Source organism: Hipposideros armiger, unplaced genomic scaffold (genome assembly GCF_001890085.2).
Source record: "Hipposideros armiger isolate ML-2016 unplaced genomic scaffold, ASM189008v1 scaffold_72, whole genome shotgun sequence".
Classification (NCBI taxonomy): domain Eukaryota; kingdom Metazoa; phylum Chordata; class Mammalia; order Chiroptera; family Hipposideridae; genus Hipposideros; species Hipposideros armiger.
This window is the reverse complement of record NW_017731422.1, coordinates 2,763,772-2,782,134: the sequence shown is the minus strand read 5'-3', so window position 1 is coordinate 2,782,134 and position 18,363 is coordinate 2,763,772. Positions and strand designations below refer to the sequence as shown.

The 18,363-nt window shown below is 47.4% G+C and overlaps 2 protein-coding genes across 5 annotated transcripts in view; both read left to right on the top strand.

Moving 5' to 3' along the window:
• The first annotated feature begins 4,496 nt into the window (after positions 1 to 4,496).
• Positions 4,497 to 9,374, top strand: MAD2L1BP (MAD2L1 binding protein). Of its 2 annotated transcripts, none has more exons than XM_019642645.1 (3): positions 4,497 to 5,631; positions 5,873 to 6,401; positions 7,678 to 9,374. In XM_019642645.1, the coding sequence occupies exons 2-3, from the start codon at positions 6,054 to 6,056 to the stop codon at positions 8,188 to 8,190; spliced, it is 861 nt and encodes a 286-aa protein (XP_019498190.1). In that variant the 5' UTR covers positions 4,497 to 5,631; positions 5,873 to 6,053; the 3' UTR covers positions 8,191 to 9,374. The 2 variants fall into 2 exon arrangements, with proteins under 2 accessions (XP_019498190.1, XP_019498189.1); XM_019642644.1 differs by having other exon boundaries at positions 4,500 to 5,631; positions 6,139 to 6,401.
• A 1,495-nt stretch (positions 9,375 to 10,869) lies between these two features.
• Positions 10,870 to 18,363, top strand: part of RSPH9 (radial spoke head component 9) — a 15,170-nt gene continuing 7,676 nt past the window's right edge. Inside the window, exons 1-4 of one of the 3 annotated variants that reach the window (XM_019642786.1) lie at positions 10,870 to 11,163; positions 14,531 to 14,696; positions 17,134 to 17,263; positions 17,720 to 17,866. In XM_019642786.1, the coding sequence (XP_019498331.1) occupies positions 10,937 to 11,163; positions 14,531 to 14,696; positions 17,134 to 17,263; positions 17,720 to 17,866 (670 nt within the window). In that variant the 5' untranslated portion in view covers positions 10,870 to 10,936. Of the gene's footprint in view, positions 11,164 to 11,353; positions 12,343 to 14,530; positions 14,697 to 17,133; positions 17,264 to 17,719; positions 17,867 to 18,363 lie in introns of those variants that run through there. The other 2 variants (XM_019642784.1, XM_019642787.1) reach the window with 2 other exon arrangements.

The window sequence follows — 18,363 nt, the reverse complement described above, 5'->3', positions numbered from 1 at the left end:
TCGCCGCCGCCCTACAACTCCCAGGAGGCATCACGGCACACGGGGCCGCAGGTGACTTCGGGGCGTAGACAAGGAGCGCGCTTTTGAGCGCAAAGGCCTGAGGGTGCTGTAGTCTGGTTCCTAGTCTCTGCGCTCTGAGCGGGTCTTTTCCTAGGGATATTTTTTGGAGGGGGTGGTGGTGGCGGGGAGGGAGTTAGAGCCCTATGGCCTGGGGATGGGACAGTCACCAGAGGGCCTACATCCGACTCAAGCTTTGTGGGCGCTCTTGCATTTAGCCCCTTAGCGCGATCTTAGACAAGTTTTGGATCTGGAGAGCTGTATAATTCAGGACGACTAGTCCCTGCAGCCTGCTGGCTCCGTCCCTGCCTCAGTTTCTTCCCTGACGGTCGGCATGCCGTAGGGGTGAATCAGGGCGAATGCCAGGGCGGAGGCGGGTGGTGGTTAGCCTAATTATGGCTGTTATTGTTACGATGATTATGCCACCTTTACATAGTAGTCATTGCTTATTACTTGGCTGGCACCCTCCGGGGGCCGGTTTTAGCAGCACGAGACACCACGGTGGACTCGACACGAGGCCCGAACCCATAAACCAGCCTTGCTGCCTGAGGGCTACAAGGATATACACAGCGAGTGTTACTACTTTTTGTTTTGAAGCAGAACCAATCAAGAAGAACGGAGTTTAGTTTTAAAACAGCCAGGGCTGTAGGAGGGGCATGGCCTCTACTTGGGGCGGGGCTGGGTCTCGGGTTAAGTCAACCACTGCGAGGGCGGGGAAGTGGCCCAGAATAGAAACTTGGCCAACTGCCCCTAGAGGATCGCTGACTTTTTACTTTGCCAGGCCATCTCTCTTGCTCTTTAGGGCTCTTGCAGTCAGCAAAGAGTAAACACATTTAGCGACATAAACCAATGTACAAACACTAGAAAGGCAGAGTGGAGAAGCAAGTTAGTGTTGCTGGGTTGGGAGTCAGGACGCTAGGGTTCAATTCCCAGCCCGTGGCTATCTCATGACTCACCCTCATTGTTGTTCACTTCCCCTCGCTTCATAAACATTGAGATGCTCACACAGCCAAGAAATAAAGCAGCCCTTTCCTCCAGACCTCAGTTTTCCTTGGAAAACTAGAAGCTGCAACAGTGGCTTACCTCTGGTGATCCTTTCAGGGGTTCAGACGTGGTGGAATCCATGGCTTCCTCCCAATACCACAAAGAAGGGGGCAAGTTACTGATCATGGAGTTGCTGTCCACATGGCATAACTCCTCAGAGCAGTAGGAACAGAAGGACCAAAATCTGCAAAAGGGCCTAGCAGACCCATCCAATTAAGTGGTCTTCAGCGGTTGAAAGTACATATGACTCCTCTCTAATCAACCCTGTTCAGCTAAAAGAGGGTTATGCTGCAGAGATGAGCCATAGCCAGGGGTACAGCCCTGCCAGGGAAACTGCTACTTAGAGACTGAGACGGAAGAACTCAGTGAGAGATCTCAAGAAGGATGGGGATTGGAGAGGAGAGCTAAAAGCATTCCCCCAACATTTTTACCACCACCAGCTCTGGGCTCTCTTGATAACCAGGGCCTGCTGTGCTCACCTGATAACACTTGTCCTGTCATCTCTGTGGATTTTTCAACCACTTCAACACACAGTTTTATTTCATCAATTCCAGTCCCCTTGTCTCCTAAGTAGAGAACTTCTTTTGAGAGATGGGAGGGGAAAACTTATTTTGATACCCCATTCTTGAACAACCTGGCTTACCACAGATAGGCATGAAGGCTTGCAGAGTAGTAAACTGAACAAGGATGTCTGTCCAGGAAATTAGGAGATGGAAGGTGGTATACTCGTATGTGTTTAGTTTTCTGGAGAAGTTGCATTTGAGGTGCTTATGAGGTGGTTGGCTGTGGGATATATATATACACACACACAAACATTTTTCCTGGTATGTAATTAGTTATTTATTCTTTGTGTATAGTACCTTTACATAAGATCTTTAATTTATTTGGAATTTATCTTCATGTAGGATGTGTGGTAGGAACAAGTCATGCCGTATTTTGTGTATGTTTTTCAAAGGTCATTTATTTATATAAAGTACAAAGATCAATCAATGATATATTGCCCATTTTGTTCGATAAGCGTTTGCCATCTTTCAGTGAGCTTCATAATTCCTTGTTCATAGAAAGACCTGTCTTTATTTGAGAAAAACTGAACAGGGTGCTGATTTACAGCCCCATCTGAATTGAACGTTATACCACGCAAGGAGTTTTGAAGACAGCAAAACAGATGGAATTCTGACAGCGCAAGGTCAGGTGAGTATGGTGGGTGTGGCAACACATTCCATCCAAGCTCCAGTAATTTTTGACGGTGATCAAACTTGTGTGTGGTCTCGCATTGTTGTGATGGAACACAATTCCTTTACAATTAACAAGCTCTGGATGCTTCTGGATGATGGATTCGTTCAAACTGCCCAATTGCTGCCTGTACACATTTGAATTGATTGTTTGGTTCTTCGGTAGGAACTCAAAAAACACGACACCTTTAAAATCCCACCACACTGAGAGCATAACCTTCCTCTGATGAATGTCTCCTTTTGATGTCGTTTGAGGCGAATCATCATATCAGGACCAAGACCGTTTGCGCACCACATAGTTGTCAACAATGCACTTCTCATCACCAGTTATCAGTCGCTTCAAAAAAGGATAATTTTCCTCATGTTTAATGAGCATATTGCAGATGTTTATACGTACCCTCAAATGAACTTCTTTGAGTTCATGTGGAACCCAGATATCGAGCTTGCTTACGTATCCCAGCTTATTCAGGTGGTCGTGAACGCTTGAATGATAGATGTTCAATGTTTCTGCAATCTCTTGTGTCATGTAACATGGGTTTGACTCCATCAATGCCTTTATTTTGTCATCATCAACCTCGGTGGGCCTCCCTGACCGAGGAGTGTTGTTGAGATCAAAATCACCAGCACGAAATTTCATGAACTGTTGTTGGCACTGATATTCTTGTAGAGCATTGTCACTGTAAACTTTATGCAACTTTTCACAAGCTTGACACATGTTCTTCCCTTTATGGAAGCAAAACAGTAAAATTTGGCAAAAATGCAGTTTGGTCTTCCATCTTCAACTTGTTGTAGAATCTCCAAAACTTGACCAAATCACTCAATTTTTTTAGAATGAAACTAGAACTGTCAGCTGTCAAATGACATAGCAATAACGTTGATGCGAATGACTCTAGTACTTCCAAAAATGAACTAGTGCCATCTATTGCAAACATGCATCATGACTTTTCCAACAACCCAATAGTTTGATTTTTTTCTTCTAAATGGTTAGGGAATTGTCTCCAATTATTTGCTTTGAAAAGTCACCCTCATCATATACTAACATTTACATATACATGGATCTGTTTCTGGACTCACTTCTGTTTTATTATTTGTTTGTTTATTCCTGAGCCAATGCCATAGTATTTTAATCATTGTACTTTTATATAATATGTATTGATCTCTGGTCCCTACTTCCTGAAACACATGCTTTTCTTGGCCTCCATGACCTGATATTTGTCTATTTTACTTCTCTGGCTACTCCTCAGTCTCCTATACAAGTTCTTCTCTCTCTCTGCTCTTCTCTTAAACATTAGTATCTTGGGATCTTAGCTCATCCTTATTCTACATACCCTCCTTGGGTGATCTTATCCACTCCCATGCTGATGATTCTCAAATACATATCTCTGTTCCTAATGGTGTTCCTAAATATCTCTTCACTGTCCAGTGGAACGGCAAACTCAATCTATCAAAAACTGAACTGGGGGGGTGTGGGGGGGGTGGCGGGGGGCGGGCCGAGTGGCGCGCTGGTTAAGATTTGGCTTGGGAGCGCCAGCTCTGAGCAGCAGGGTCCCCATTCAGATCCCACATGAGGGCCAGTGATGCTGCGCCCTCTACAGCTAAGATAGTGAACAACAGCTCAACCTGGAGCTGGGCTGCAGTGAGTTGCCGGTGATGGCGTAGGCCGCAGCCCCTGCTGCAGTGGGTTGCCATAAGCTACAGTGAGTGGCCGGCAGCCAGAGTGAGTGGCTGGCAGCCGGTGTGAGCTGCCAAGAGACGCTGTGAGCGGCTGTCCAGTGGCCGGTGACCGATCTGCCTCACTCGGGAAGAGCGCAATGATAATACCAACATGGGCCAGTGAAGTGATGTCCTCCACAATTAGACTGAAGAACAAAAGGACAGCAACTTGTCTGTTCCCCTCCGCCTATTCCCTAATAAAATCTAAAAAGAAAAAAAAATGAACTCGGGGGGAGGGGGATGGTAGATGAGGGTAAACGGGATCAAATATATGGTGATAGAAGGAAAACTGACTGGGTGGTGAGCATACAATGTGATATATGGAATATGTATTACAGAATTGTATACCTGAAATCTATGTAACTTTACTAACCATTGTCACCCCAATAAACTTTAATTTAAAAAAAACAACTGAACTCATCTTTTCCCCTCACCCACACCCCAATAAACCTGATCCTCCTCTAGTGTTCCCTCCTTCATTGAAAGGCATAACCAGCTATCGAGTTGCTGAAGTGAAAAACCTGTTTGTCTTCTTGGAAGCCTCTCTCTATATCCCTTCTTCCTGGGATAAATCACCAAGTAATGCTCATTGGACCTCCTAAATATCTCTAGGGTTCACCACCCCACTGTTCTCTCCACCTTACTGTGACTACTCTAGTTTAAGCTTCTGTCACCATGCACTTGGGTAACTGTAGTTGCTAGCTCTAACTGGTATCCCTGCCTCCTCTCTTATCGTTCCTGTAATCTAATCTCTACACTGCAGCCAGTGTAGAGATTAAATTTATAAAATGTAAATTTAATCACACTTCTCCCCTACTTAAATCTTTCAAACTTTCTCTAACCCCCACAGGATCAAGTTCAAACTCTTAACATGGCTTATAAAACCTTGCCATGATCTGGCTCCTGTTTGTCCATCACAGCCTTAATTGTTTATAACCTGAATTCTTTTCATTCCTTGAGTAGAGGATGCTCTTTCTTGTCTTTCAACATCTCCAGTGCCATTAGGCCCTCCTCTTTATCTTTACTCACCCTACAGGTCACAGTTTCTTGGGCACATTTCCTCTGGACCAACCCTCGCTCCCACCCCATCTAGGTTAGGCGCCCCTGTTCTTCACGTCCACAGCCCGTGTACACCCCACTGTATAATTAATCACATTGTATTGTATCTATAGGCAGGAAACCTCTTGAGGACAGCGCTCGCTTCTGGCTTGTTTGCTGCAGCGTCTCCAGCACCTAGGACAGGGCCTGGCACGATGTAGGTGCATAATGAATAGTGAACGCAGAAGAGAATGGATGTGTGACGGCGAGTGTCCTTTGGAAGACAGCGTTCAGTGGCTGAGAGCGCGTGGGTTCCCCGTGGGTTCGGTATATCTGTGCGAGGGCTCAAATCCCGCTCCAGCCTATCCACCACACTGCGGCTGCGCCGCGCCGCGCCAGCTTCTGGTCCAACCGAGCCGGAATTGATGACGCAGGCTTCCCAGGATGCCTCGCGAGGCGCCTATTCAAACCGCACCTAGAAGAGAGAGAGAGGAGGTCGTGATGGCGGCTCCGGAGCAGGAAGTGCTGTCCCCGGCCGCAGTTCCTGGTAAGGCGTGGGGTCCGGAGCTCGGGGAGCTTTGCGAGCCTGTTTCTTTCCTGCCTCCGCTCCCTTCCGTCATTCAGTCCTGACCCTTTCTCTGTCCGCATTTCCGGGCGTCCCTCCCGGCTCTGGCTCGGCCCTAGTGACCATCGCCCTCACGGCCCTGGATCCCATTGGTTCACCCCCACTTTGCCTTCATCTTGGCGGCGCTCTGTTCCCCGCCTGACTACACTTTCTTTCAACTCAGATCAGAGCCTCCACTTTCTGAGTCGAGCCCCAGCCGAAACCCGGCACCCTACCTTCTCACCGCCCCGCCGTCGCTTCAGTCACTTTAGGAGACAGATCAGGATTCTTCCCGCCTCCGCCCACACAGGAGTTTGCGGAGGCAATGTGCGTGTGTCGGGCTGTCCCTTCCGCAGTGTTGGCCGATGAAGCCCTCAGGGCATGAGAAGACTGGCTTTTGGTCTTTGAGTTTTTCGTTTTTTCTGTCTTGTCCCTCTGTGCGCCTACCAGGTTTGGAGTGGTGTGAAAAGTCGGAGAAAACCCACGCCCCCCAGATAGAACTACTTGAGACTACCTCTGCCCAAGAACCTCCCGTCTCTTCGGAGCCTTTTTGCCGCCGAGACTGTTTGGTGCCAGTGGTGTTTCCCGGGCCTGTGAGCCAGGAAGGCTGCTGTCGGTTTACTTGTGAACTTCTAAAGCATATCATGTACCAACGCCAGCAACTCCCTCTGCCCTATGAACATCTTAAGCACTTCTACCGAAAACCTCCCCAGGTAGGCACACACTTGGGGAGAAAGTTGGTGGGAAGACTTTGTGGCTGTTAGTTCTCAGGCAGGTAGAAAGAGGGTCTAAGGAAGCTTCAGGGCCCGTCAGCCTAAACAACTGTTAAGGAATGTGTTTCATCCCATGGCTTCAGTCACTTTCTCCGCAGTGTAACCTTTGGTAGTCTAACCCTCCCCACTTTTTCTCTTTTTTTCTTTTTCTGAAACTCCTATTGTGTGTTGCATTTGGACTTCATGAACTGACCCTTTTTTAAAGTTTTCCTCTGTTCCTTGCAGTGTCTCAGTTTCTTCCAGATTCCTTTTCCTGTTTATTTGTTTCGGTCTCTGACTTTCATGTTAGAGGCTTTTAGTCTGTGTCTGGTGAATACTTAAGAATAAGTCATTGAAAGCACTGAGTGGGCCTGCCATGGCTGGGCCTTGTGAACTGATAGACTTTACTGTAAGGGTATTGGGTGGGAACCTAGTGGCCCCTTTGGAGGACTCCAAAAACATGAGTATTGGAAAGTCTTCTTTCTGGGTGGAGGAAGTTGGCAGGTGATCTAAGGGTCCTCACGTTTTCACTCAGTCCTGGCGTGTTCACGCTTGCCTTCTGCAGTGCCTAAATCAGCAGTTCCCGAGCCTTTCTGGGGTTCTGCTGTGTGAATCAGTTTGCTTCTTATGGGAGTCCCCTCTGTCAGCACTTGGTTTTCAGCTCTCTTGAACTATTCCATCTGCTTTCTGCCCTCCAAAAATTTGTTGTTGCCTCTGGCCACTGTTATCTATTCTCCTTCTTCCTCCCTCCTTCTTCCTCCCTCTCTCCTTCCTTTCCTTTCTCCCTTCCTTTTCCTCTCATTTAGTAGTATTTCAGATGTGAGCACAAATAAACATGTGTTCCATTCACCATGTTTAATTGAAAAACAAACTCCAGAATCACCTTTATTAGACCAAATAATCATCATTCCTGTTATCACTCCTATGTAGCAAAAATTTGCCACCCGCTATGCCACCAAATTCCCTTGACTATTTCAGTTGCTTACTTCTGGATGCTCTCCTACTTCAGAGCACTATCTTTGCTGTTCTAAGTGTGGGAGAATTATGGTTTTGTACCAAAAAATGTATTTTCCTTTTTGATATATTGCCTTTTGATAAAACCCAGTGTCTTGGCTGTGGCAGTTCACTCGACTGGAAATCCAGTCCCATGAGTCTACACCCCAACCAACAGGGTTCTTCAAAGGTCATTAGCTTTCCCCTACCTTGCCTTCTCTCTCACCATTCTTTGTCCTCATAGGCAGAGGACATGGCGAAGAAGAAACCTCGGGCCACTGCTGAGGCAAGCAACAGGACATGCCAACAAACTCTGGCAGAACTGGAGAGTGTCCTCAGCCACCTAGAGGGTCTCTTTGCCCGGACACTAGTACCGCGGGTGCTCATCCTCCTTGGGGGCAGTGTTGTAAGTCCCAAGGAATTCTACGAGATTGACTTGTCCCGTTTGGCTCCCAACAGCATGGACCAGACCCTGAGCACAGCAGCTTGTTTGCGCCGTCTCTTCCGGGCCATTTTCGTGGCTGATGCTTTCAGTGAGCTGCAGTCTCCTCCGCTCATGGGCACTATCATCATGGCACAGGGGCACCGTGACTGTGGAGAAGACTGGTTTCGACCCAAGCTAAACTATAGAGTGCCCATACGGGGCCACAAACTGACTGTGACCCTGTCCTGTGGCAGACCCCCCATCCCACTCACGGCCTGGGAGGATTACGTTTGGTTCCAGGCACCAGTGACATTGAAAGGCTTTCACGAGTGAATGAAGATGCCTCTTAGTTGTGAACACAATGGCTAAATTATCTTTCCTTCTGTGGCACCAAGTCACCCATCTCTTGCTTGGAGGTAGTTACTTCCTGGTGAGAGGACGGTCCTATCCTTCTGGCTGCCTGCTTCCCTTCCTAAGACTTCCTGGTGCGCTGATGGTGTGGCTGGGACTGTAATAATCGTCACTGAACAAGGTCTCTTTGAATCAAAGGTTGATTTTCCCAGAGGGTGCTGGGTCAGGGTTTTCTGTTTGGGGTTGGAAAGCAAATGTGGGCCCAAAGACAGACGCTGCTGTTATGGAGATGGCCCTTTTCTGGGCCTTTCAGAATTTTTACCAGGGATATACAATGTGGGTGTGGCTCATGAACTTAAATATAAAATGAATGAATTCGTATTAAATTTTCCTGAAACTCTTGGCTTAAAGAGACTTTCTAGGCTTGAGGCTAGAGTATTTTGTTTCTCCTTGGTCTTTTATGCTTCAGGGTTTCCAGGATTTAAAAATTTTTTTTATTTTTAAACTAATGGTTCTTTTTCTTCATCAGCCCCAGGCCAGATTGGGAAGTTAAGTGACTTGGCCAAGGTTCTGTTATGGTTTGGTATCAGCACTGGGACGAGAGTCCTCATCAGCTAATTCCTAGCCCAACATTCTTTCTCTGCCGCATAACTGGTTTTGTGGCCCTTAATGGATGTGTGCCCAAAGCGGAGGTCACATAGGGGAAAGGGGCAGAGAGACTGGGCTGAGAAAAGGAAACAAAGGGTCTTTGCAAAGCCTGATTGAATCGTAGGCTGAGACCCCAGGAAAGCCCTGTGGATTCAGTTCCCCTAGGCCAAATATCTCTTTTGGAATTCTGCTCAGCCTGTCTCCATTGCAGTTGTTTGCTGCTGGCAGTACTGTGGGTAATATTGTCCTTAGGCAAACCTTGCCCTGCTGCCTGTGGCAATTCCTCCTCAGCTACATCTCTGACTTGGCTCTCCTGATCCTTACTGTTAGCCTCTCCAGCTTGATGCTGTCCTGACCACTAAACATCGATGCTCTTTGTCCCTGCGAACACCTGCTTATTTCTTGGAAGTAAATTGAAGAGAGAATTCTCACCCTGCCAGTGCTGGAGATTGTGTATGTGTGTGTGCGCGTGTGTGTGCGTGCGTGCATGTAAATTGGGATAATATAAATACATACTATTTTTTATGTTTTAAGAAGAATGTTTTGTTTTAATGTTTTGCCAAGTAAACAAAAAATAGTTTCTATTTTATGCTATTTTTAAGCACTTTATTATCTAATCTAACAACCTTGCACGTTTTTATCATTGTCCCCATTTTATAGATGAGATTTGAAGAAATTGAATAAATTGCCTGAGTGTTGAAACCTGGATTCCAACCCAGTCCACTTGGCACCAGAGGCTGAGTGCTTTACACTGTGCTGTGCATCTATGTGGTTTTATTGTGAAGTAATTAAAGAGGATTTGCCCTGCCAAAGATGATAGTATTGGGCCCCCCTCTCTGGCTTCAGATTGTGTTTCGTGATAAGGGACCTGACATTAACAGGTGCTGAGTAAATACGTAATCAATGAAAACAAAAGGTTTGGGTCCTTTTTGGTGCTGTGACCATATTCCACTAGCTAGAATTTCGGCTGTCTCTGCCTGATGATATTACATTACAGAAGAGGAATAGGGCCATCTCTCCCACCTGGGAAGGGACAGACTAAGTGAGGGGTCTGACGAAAGGGAGGGAGAGTTTGGAACAAGGGAGTTAAAAATTGTCTTTGAGATGGAAGACACATTATTAAGCCATGTAAGCTCCCTCAAATACTGATTTTAAAAGCCTTCATAAACAATGTCTAGACAATCAAAACAAAGTAATTATCTGGGTAATTTATACACTTATTTCTCTTTTGGCTTGGCATTGAGGCCCAGGTCATTTTGATTACATGAGTCCTCTCCAAAGGAATCCAGAAATTAAAAGATCAGTTAATAAAAATAATAAACCCCACCTACTTCCCTGACAACAAGCTTGCTGAGGCACCTGTTATCTGACCTTGGCTGAGGACTCCAGAGGTGGGTGTGTAGACATAGTAAGCCTCTAGCCTGTGAGTGAATAGCCCCAGCTGCAGTGGGGTTCTGGCCTTTCATCCGTAGCTACCATTTGAGCCTAAAAGCAACAGTTGTGGGGCCCCAGGTATGTAAATGTAGGTGGTAGTGTAGTCTGTAAATGTCATCCTTTTTGTACCCTTCACACCCCCCTTTCCCAAGGTGTGGCTCTATGCCTTGCCCCATCACCTCAGCCTCCATTCGCCACTTAGGTGGAATAGTATAATGGAAGGGGTAAAGAAAGAGACATCTGGTGAAGACAAGAAAATGGAGTAGATGGACCCCATTATGTAAGACCTGGTTTTGGGGGGGATTAATTATCTTAGATTCCTAGACTTTTAGAACCAAGCGTATCTTATTTTCTTCACCTAGAACGGACGCGACGAGTGAAATAATACAGCTAGTGTCACTTGTATGTTTCTTCCCAAGCCCCCATTGCATATACGGTGATGACTCAATAAATGTCAACTATGTGGAAGGACTTGGGAAAATATATCAACGGAACTGGGCTGGGCAGAAGCCCGGGAAGGGCTGGGCCACCGGCGGTTGGTGGGTGGAATCTTGCTTCCTGCTTGACGGAAGGGCGGAACTTTGGGTCTCCATGGAGACGGCTTCTAGCAACCTGGTGAGCGTTGAGCTGAGCCTCGGGCGGCGCGATGGATGCGGATAGCCTCCTGCTGTCGCTGGAGCTGGCGTCCGGCAGTGGGCAGGGCCTCAGCCCAGACCGTCGGGCCTCACTACTTACTTCCCTTACGCTGGTTAAACGCGATTACCGCTACGATCGGGTGCTTTTCTGGGGCCGTATCCTCGGCCTCTTTGCCGATTACTACATCGCGCAGGGCCTCAGTGAGGACCAGCTTGCACCGCGCAAGACACTGTACAGGTGGAGGTGGCTCCCGGGCGGGCCGAGGCCGATACTGAAGGGAAGGCCACTGGGGGGCTGCGAAGGGTGGGAGCATGGTAGGAATGGGAAGGGGCGGGGCCTATGGGGTCCAGGAAGAGGGTGGACGGGATCAGAGGAGGAGGGAATGGGGAAGGGCCGGAGGGGCGGGGCCGGGGACCCGAGAACTGAGGGGAGCCCAAGGGGGCTTGAAAGTGGGTGAGCAAGGTCTGTGAAGGCGAGCCCTGGGAGGACACGTCTAGGCGTTGAGGCAAGGGGACACAAGAGAAACTTAGAGGCTGGGGGTTTACAATAGCGGCAGTGCTGAGGACGGAGGTGGAGCAAGGTGAAAGTTTCTGGAGAATGGAGGCCTGGAGTAGAAGCCTGGTGCAAGCGTGGAGTGGGCCTGGCTTTTTGAAGATTTCAGCTTAGAGTAGGGTCAGAAGCATTTTCAGTGGAGTTGTTGGCTCACAGCAGGACACGCTCTAGGGAGTCGTGAAGGAATGCGGAATGGGAGAGAAGGGATTTAGAACTGGGGAGAATTCCCTGGACCATCACCATCCAGGACCATCCAGCTGCTTTTTGACTACCTTCGGCATTGATGGGGAGCTCACCACTTTACACAGCAGTCCATTAGGCGCAGGGAGTGGGAAACTTCATTGATCTATCCATGCATCAATCCAACACTGGTTGGATATATCCTGTGCTAACTCTGGGGTTACAAAGACCGCTAAGACTCACCCCATCTCCAAATTAGTCACATCCTAGGGAGGGAGACCTATGTGCAACCCAGCAATTGCAGCAAAGTATGTTAAAACTAGAATGGAGGTGTACACAAAGGGGACCAAAGTGGGCGTTCTCCTAAAGAGCAGTTAAATAGGATTACTAAGGGAGTAACTTCTTTGCAACAAAAAGATGAACAGGAGTTCTCCAGGAAGGTATCAGGGAAAGGCATGCCTGTTTGAGGGAACAGTTGTGCAAACTTGTTGGCTGGAGCTAGCTGGGAGTGTTTCAGAGAATAGCAGGTAGGTAAACATAACAGTGACAAACAAGGGTGTTTTGTAGAACTGGATGGAGAGGCACAGGAGTTTGAACTTTGTCCATAGGCTGTGGGGAGTCATGGCAGGGCTGTAAGCAGGAAGAGCCTGCTCCGATCTGAGTGGGCAAAATGGCCAGAAGTGGGTGAGCACTTACAAGGCTGTTGCAGTGTCCAGACGAAGGGGACTGAAAGGAGGAGGTAGCTGAGGGAATTAGGGGAGGGCATGAGTTAGAAAGATTTCAATGGTAGAACTGTCAGGATTTGTGATTGAATGGGGGGAAGTGAAGAAGAGGTCAAGGCTGACTCCTCCTTCCAGCTTAGGCAGCTGGGTAAGTGCTGGTGCCACCCACTGGTGCCGGACAAATTCAGGAAGGAGGGAAGACCTAGAATAAGGTGCCTTTGGGACAAGGTGGCAAGGAGGCATATTGAAGTACAGACCTGGATTCCAGAAGAAAAATTTGGACTGAAGATAGAGGTTTCAGGCTCAATTCATTTTATTCCATAAGTTTTTATTTCTTCAGCACCTACTATGTGCTAGGCATTGATCTAGGCATCAGGAATTCAGTGGTAAATGAGACAAAGTCCCTCTCTTTATGGAATTTACATTATAGTGTGTGTGGAGGGGGGAGGGGAGAGAGATAATAAATTAGCACACACATATATTGCATATCAGCTGGTGCTAAGTGGCAAGGGGAATAGAGAGTACAGGATGGGGTACTATTTTAAATAGGGTAGTCAGGGGTGGCCTTTGATAGGGTAGCATTTGAGAAGAGACCTGAAGCAACTGAGTGAGCTATGTGTTTATTTGAGGGAAAAGAATTCCAGGCAAGTGCAAAGGCCCTGAGGCAGGTGTGTGCTTAGTGTGTTTGTGGAACCTCATAAAAGCTAGTGTGGCTGGAGAGGAGTGAGTGAGGGGGTCATTGTAGGATGTGAGGTGAGAGGGGCAAGTGGCTGGAGACAATCATTCAGGGCCTCGTGGGGCCCTGAATTGTAAGGACTTGGCTTAATGGGAAGTCATTGAAAGGTTCTGCACAGACACATGATGTGGCTTAGGTTTTAACAGTTGGGTGGGGATTAGACTGAAGGGGAAGTGGGTATGAAAGTGAGGAGACCAGTTAGGGGGCTACTATAGTATCCAGGCAAGAATAGAGGGTGGCTTAGACCAGGGGGGAATCAGTGGAGGTTGTGAGAGGCGGGTGGTTGGATTCTGGATTCTGACAAGTCAATATCCATGGCTCTGGGAGTCAGGTGGGTGAGACTACAGGGAGAAAAGGGGGGTGAATAGATCCCTGAGAATACTTAAGGCACTGGAGGAGGGAGAAGGAAATATCAAAGGAAATAGAAATGGAAATGCATTTGTTGGCTTTTAGGTCCCATGGATGACCTTCTAAGCAGTTTTTTGGGGTGGTGGAGGCAGAAATCACGGAGCATTGGACAAAGAGTGAAAGTGAGGGGGAGGGAGGTCTTCCACAGGGCAAATTGTTCTGAGATTATTGTTCAGAGGTGGGGCAGAGGAGGGAGGGACAGAAGGGCATTCTGTGGAGGGGCATGGATTTGAGGCTTGTTGTTTTAGAAAGCTGAGAAGTTTTGTTTTGTTTTTGTTTTGTTTTAGCTGAGGCATCCTGCCACCTGTTGGCAGCTCAGCGGCAGCTCAGCTCTAACTGGTGACCCTGTTGCTCAGAGCTCACACTCTTGAGCGAGCTCTTAACCAACTGAGCCACTCAGCCAGCCGGAAAGCTGAGAATTTTTTATGTTGAGGAGGAGGAGCCAGTGAAGAGTGAAGGGAGGAAAGATGAGCAGAGACCAGGCTATGGACACAGGCCCTGAGTGGATTAGAGAGGAGTGGGAGGATTTCGTCTCTTGGTGGGGAGTGAGAAAGAAAGGACTGGGCTGGCGAGTGCCCCTGAAGATCTTACAGGAGGAGAGGTCCTTAAGCCTGGGCCAGGCTTTCCTGAGAAATGGGGGAAGATGGCTGCACTGTGGGCTCAGTAGGCAGGCTGAACATGAATTTGGGGCCCACCAAAGCAGAGGCACCTGCAATTGAGGAAAATTTAACTTCCAGAACTCATCCGGAATCTCACAGTCCAGATATCTAGGAAGAAGCTCTTGGAGTTTTGGCATACATGAGGCTTTTGTAACCTTTAAAAAAATAAAATTGAATTTGTGTCACATACGGGGATGGGGTGCACCGTAGGCACTTACGGCTTCTGAGGGGAAAGGTGCAACTCCCAGCAGCTGCTCTTGGGCCTTTCCCCTCGGGAGGAGGGACAGGGCCACAAGCCTGAGTGAGAGGGGAGCTGGAACCCTGGGTCACGTGGATGTTGTTGGCAGCCTGAACTGCATGGAGTGGAGCCTGTTGCCTCCAGCCACAGAGGAGATGACGGTGCAGGCGGCTGTGGTGAAGGGCCGCTTCATGGGGGACCCCTCACATGAGTATGAGCACACCGAGCTGCAGAAGGTGAACGAGGGCGATAAGGTCTTTGAAGAAGAAGTAGTGGTGAGTGAAGACGAGATGAGGAGGAGGGCCTGGGCCATCCAAAATTATGGTGACAATGTTACCACACACAGCTCCTGAGAGATAGCGGGGAGAGTGGTTGGACAGCTCTTGCAGAGCCTGGCTCTGGGGCAAGGGCATGGGTACAGGCTCTTATATTTTTGTATCAGTTTTTGGTTTCCTAGGTCATACATCCTCATGGTTCAAAATTCAAAGGTACAGAAAGGAATGTAGTAGAGCGTCCCTCCTATCCCTGTCCTCCAGTCACCCGGGTCCTCTTTCTGGAGGACAGTAATGTAATCAGAAGCATGACCTTGCCCTGGAGGGAATTAGAAATGCAGAATGGGTGGGGGGTGGGGGAACATCAGGATGTGCATTTTAGCACATTCCCAGGGAATTTCAATACACATGTGTGAGAAACTGCTTCCAGAGACATTTTTATGCAAATACAAACCTCAGCAAATACCTTACCTCTACATATTCTCTTGTTACCTTAAAACAAATGACAGAGAGTGCTCATTTATTTATTTATTTTTTAAAATTAGTTTCAGGTGTACAACACAGTGCACTAGTTATACTTTTTACCCCTCAAAGTGACAACCCCTCTCCCCCAATCCGCTGCCGAGAGTGCTTTTTTTGTAGTTTTAAATATCGTACCACCAGTATGTATGCACACAGTTCTACACCTTGCTTTTTTTAACCTAACAATACATTTTGGAGATCTTTCTATACCAGTGCCTGAAAGAGCCTCCCCATGTATTTATTTATTTTATTTATATATTTATTTATTTATTTTACTATTGTGTACCATAATTTAACCAATGCCTTATTCACGGAAATGGCGATTTCTAAGTGTTAGCTCTGACCAATGGTGCCACGATGAATGGCCTTATACATACATCATTTCCAGTGTATGCAGTCTATCTGAAGGGTCAATTCCTAGAAATGGGAAGCTCAGTCAAAAGTAAGGCGCCCAGGGCGGCCGAGTGGCTCAGTTGGGTAGAGTGTGTGCTCTTAACAACAAGTCTGCCAGTTCGACTCCCACAAGGAGGGTGGGCTGCACCCCCGCAACTAGATTGAAAACAGTGACTGGACTTGGAGCTGAGCTGTGCCCTCCACAACTAGATAGAAGGACAATGACTTGACTTGGAGCTGATGGGTCCTAGAACAAACATTGTTACCCAATTAAAAAAAAAAAAAAGTAAGCCCCAAATTTGAAACTAGACAAACCCAGAATTCAAAACACAGCCTCTGCACTTGAACCTGGATAATGCCAAAAGTCTTGAGTCCAAGTCTGATAGCTCAGGTGCGTCCCTTCCGACCTGACGAACTTAACCTCCCCTCAGTTTTATTTTCTGTAAAATTAGGATAATTATATTTACTTTGCAGGCTTGTGCAGACTGAGGTGACATATTTAAAACCGCTGGTCAAGGCATTTATTAAATATTAGTTTCCATCTCCCTCTTTGTAATAGTTCCAGTCGGTAGCCCATGGGAACTAGGTGGCTGAGTGACTTGCGTGGGAGCCCTGGTGACATGTTTTCCCTGCCAAGTGCTGCAGTTCCCCAAACATCTCTGTGGAATTCTTTTGTTCAGGGTTGCCCTAGATATTGATTGTAACCAAATTTCATCTGCATAAAAATGTTATAGTATGGAGTGATGCTTGGAGAATAATAAGTCAAAGAGCAGGATATGAAACTACATAAACTATGACTCTATTTTTGCTTTAAATATATGCATAGAAACAAAGACTAGAAGGAAGTATACATTATCTTTAGGAGGTGGGATTATGAATGATTTTAATTCCCTTAGGTATATTATAAAATATCTCTGATTATCCCAAAATTCTACAGTAAGCAAGATTGCTCTTATATTTTCAAAAGGCAAAATAAGCAACATTTAAATCTGATGATAGGATGGTATGTTTCTGGAAGGCTACATAAGAAACCATTAACTGTGGTTGCCCCCAGTGAGGGCAACTGGGGGGCCAGGGATGGGGTGAGAGAGACTGCTTTTTTTTTTTTGTAGTTTTAAATATTGCAAGGCTTTTTAAAGCTTCCTTCTCTTTCTTTCCTTTTTTTTTTAAAATTGGGAAACAGTGTTTTTCCAGGACCCATCAGCTCCAAGTCAAGTAGTTATTTTAATCTAGTTGTGGAGGGCACAGCTCAGTGGCCCATGTGGGGATCGAACTGGCAACCTTGGTGTTTATGAGCACTGCGCTCTAACCAACTGAGCTAACTGGCTGCCCCTGTATTACCAATTTTAAAGAGAAAGAAAGACAACCTTGACAGGAGGAAAGGGAGGGCTCACCCAGCATGATTTCCCAGGAACTTGGTATCTACACTGTGGTGATTCAGGTCAGATGGTTATGGAAAGGGCCCTGCACCAGGGGTGAGTGGGCACAGTGCCCTGGCAGGATGGCTTGTCCTCTGTCTCCTCAGGTCCAGGTCAAGGAAGAGACCCGCTTGGTGTCTGTCATTGACCAGATTGACAAGGCTGTGGCTGTCATCCCTCGTGGTGCCCTGTTTAAGACCCCTTTTGGACCCGTCCATGTCAATCGGACCTTTGAAGGTGAGTTCTCTGGGTTATCTCTCAAGGGCGGGAGTGCGTCTCTTCCAGCCATAGTTGGACATGTGTCTGGGAATCCGGGGGAACCTGCCCACTTTCTCAGAGAAGGAATAGCTGGGGCCACATCACTTTGGAGGATGTGTCCAGTGGCCTGGCTTCGGTGGTTGGCATAGGCCACCTGATCACTGGACCCTGACTCTTTTCTGCCATGGGTGGGAGAGCGTTTGGCTGCCTGGATCTCAGGGCTTTGGGTGGGTCTGGGCCCCTTGTCTTTTCCCACCTTCCTCCTCCTCATTGCAGGATCTGGGCCAGTTTGGGCTGAGTGAACACTACTCCCTTCTCTCTCTTCAGTTTCTCTGTCAATACATGCCTGAGTCCTTTGCAAGCCCCTCCATGTGGTCCCCATGCATAGAGAATGGGAGCTGTGGGATTCCCTTCCTACCTGCCACCTCTTTTTAGGACTGTCCTTGTCTGAAGCTAAGAAGCTCAGTTCCTACTTCCACTTCAGGGAGCCTGTTGAGCTGAAGAACAAGACCTTGCTTGAGAAGGCTGACTTAGACCCCTCCCTGGACTTCATGGACTCCTTGGAGCATGACATCCCCAAAGGTAATAGCCTATTACTTCGAGGATATTGGGTCTGCCCCCAGTTCAGAGCAGTGGGCCACACCATCTGCCATTCTCCTCTGAGAGTGGAACCAATGGCCTGGGTTGGAACTGATGGCTCACCATGGGTCCTTGAAGGTGGGGCTTCCCCAGGGTCCAATACAAGGCTCAGCTCATAGTAAACAGTCAGTAAATGTTTGTGGACAAAAGGAAGGATTGTCTTCCATATGCTTCGACAGACAGGAAGTCTCTTAGTGTCTCTTTTGATTTTCACATCAATCTTGAATGGAGGCAGGTTGGAAATCTTCCTCCAACTATCTCTGAAAACATCCCTGAAAATACTATCCATACATCCATCTCGACTGTTACTTTGGGATAAGATCCAGTGCTTGCCACATAGTTGGTGCTCAATAAGTGGGTGCTGATTGAATAGCAAACCACTTGCTAAGGAAATGAGTTCTGTACATTTGCTTCCTGCTGTGTGTGGAACATTTTTTTTT

Bases quoted from the DNA above. Each gene is read 5' to 3' on its own strand.
- MAD2L1BP (XM_019642644.1), top strand. From the start codon at position 5,529: ATGCCTCGCGAGGCGCCTATTCAAACCGCACCTAGAAGAGAGAGAGAG. The intron at 5,632-6,138 runs GTAAGGCGTGGG...TGCGCCTACCAG, and splicing joins GTCCCCGGCCGCAGTTCCTG to GTTTGGAGTGGTGTGAAAAG. The intron at 6,402-7,677 runs GTAGGCACACAC...TTGTCCTCATAG, and splicing joins TCTACCGAAAACCTCCCCAG to GCAGAGGACATGGCGAAGAA.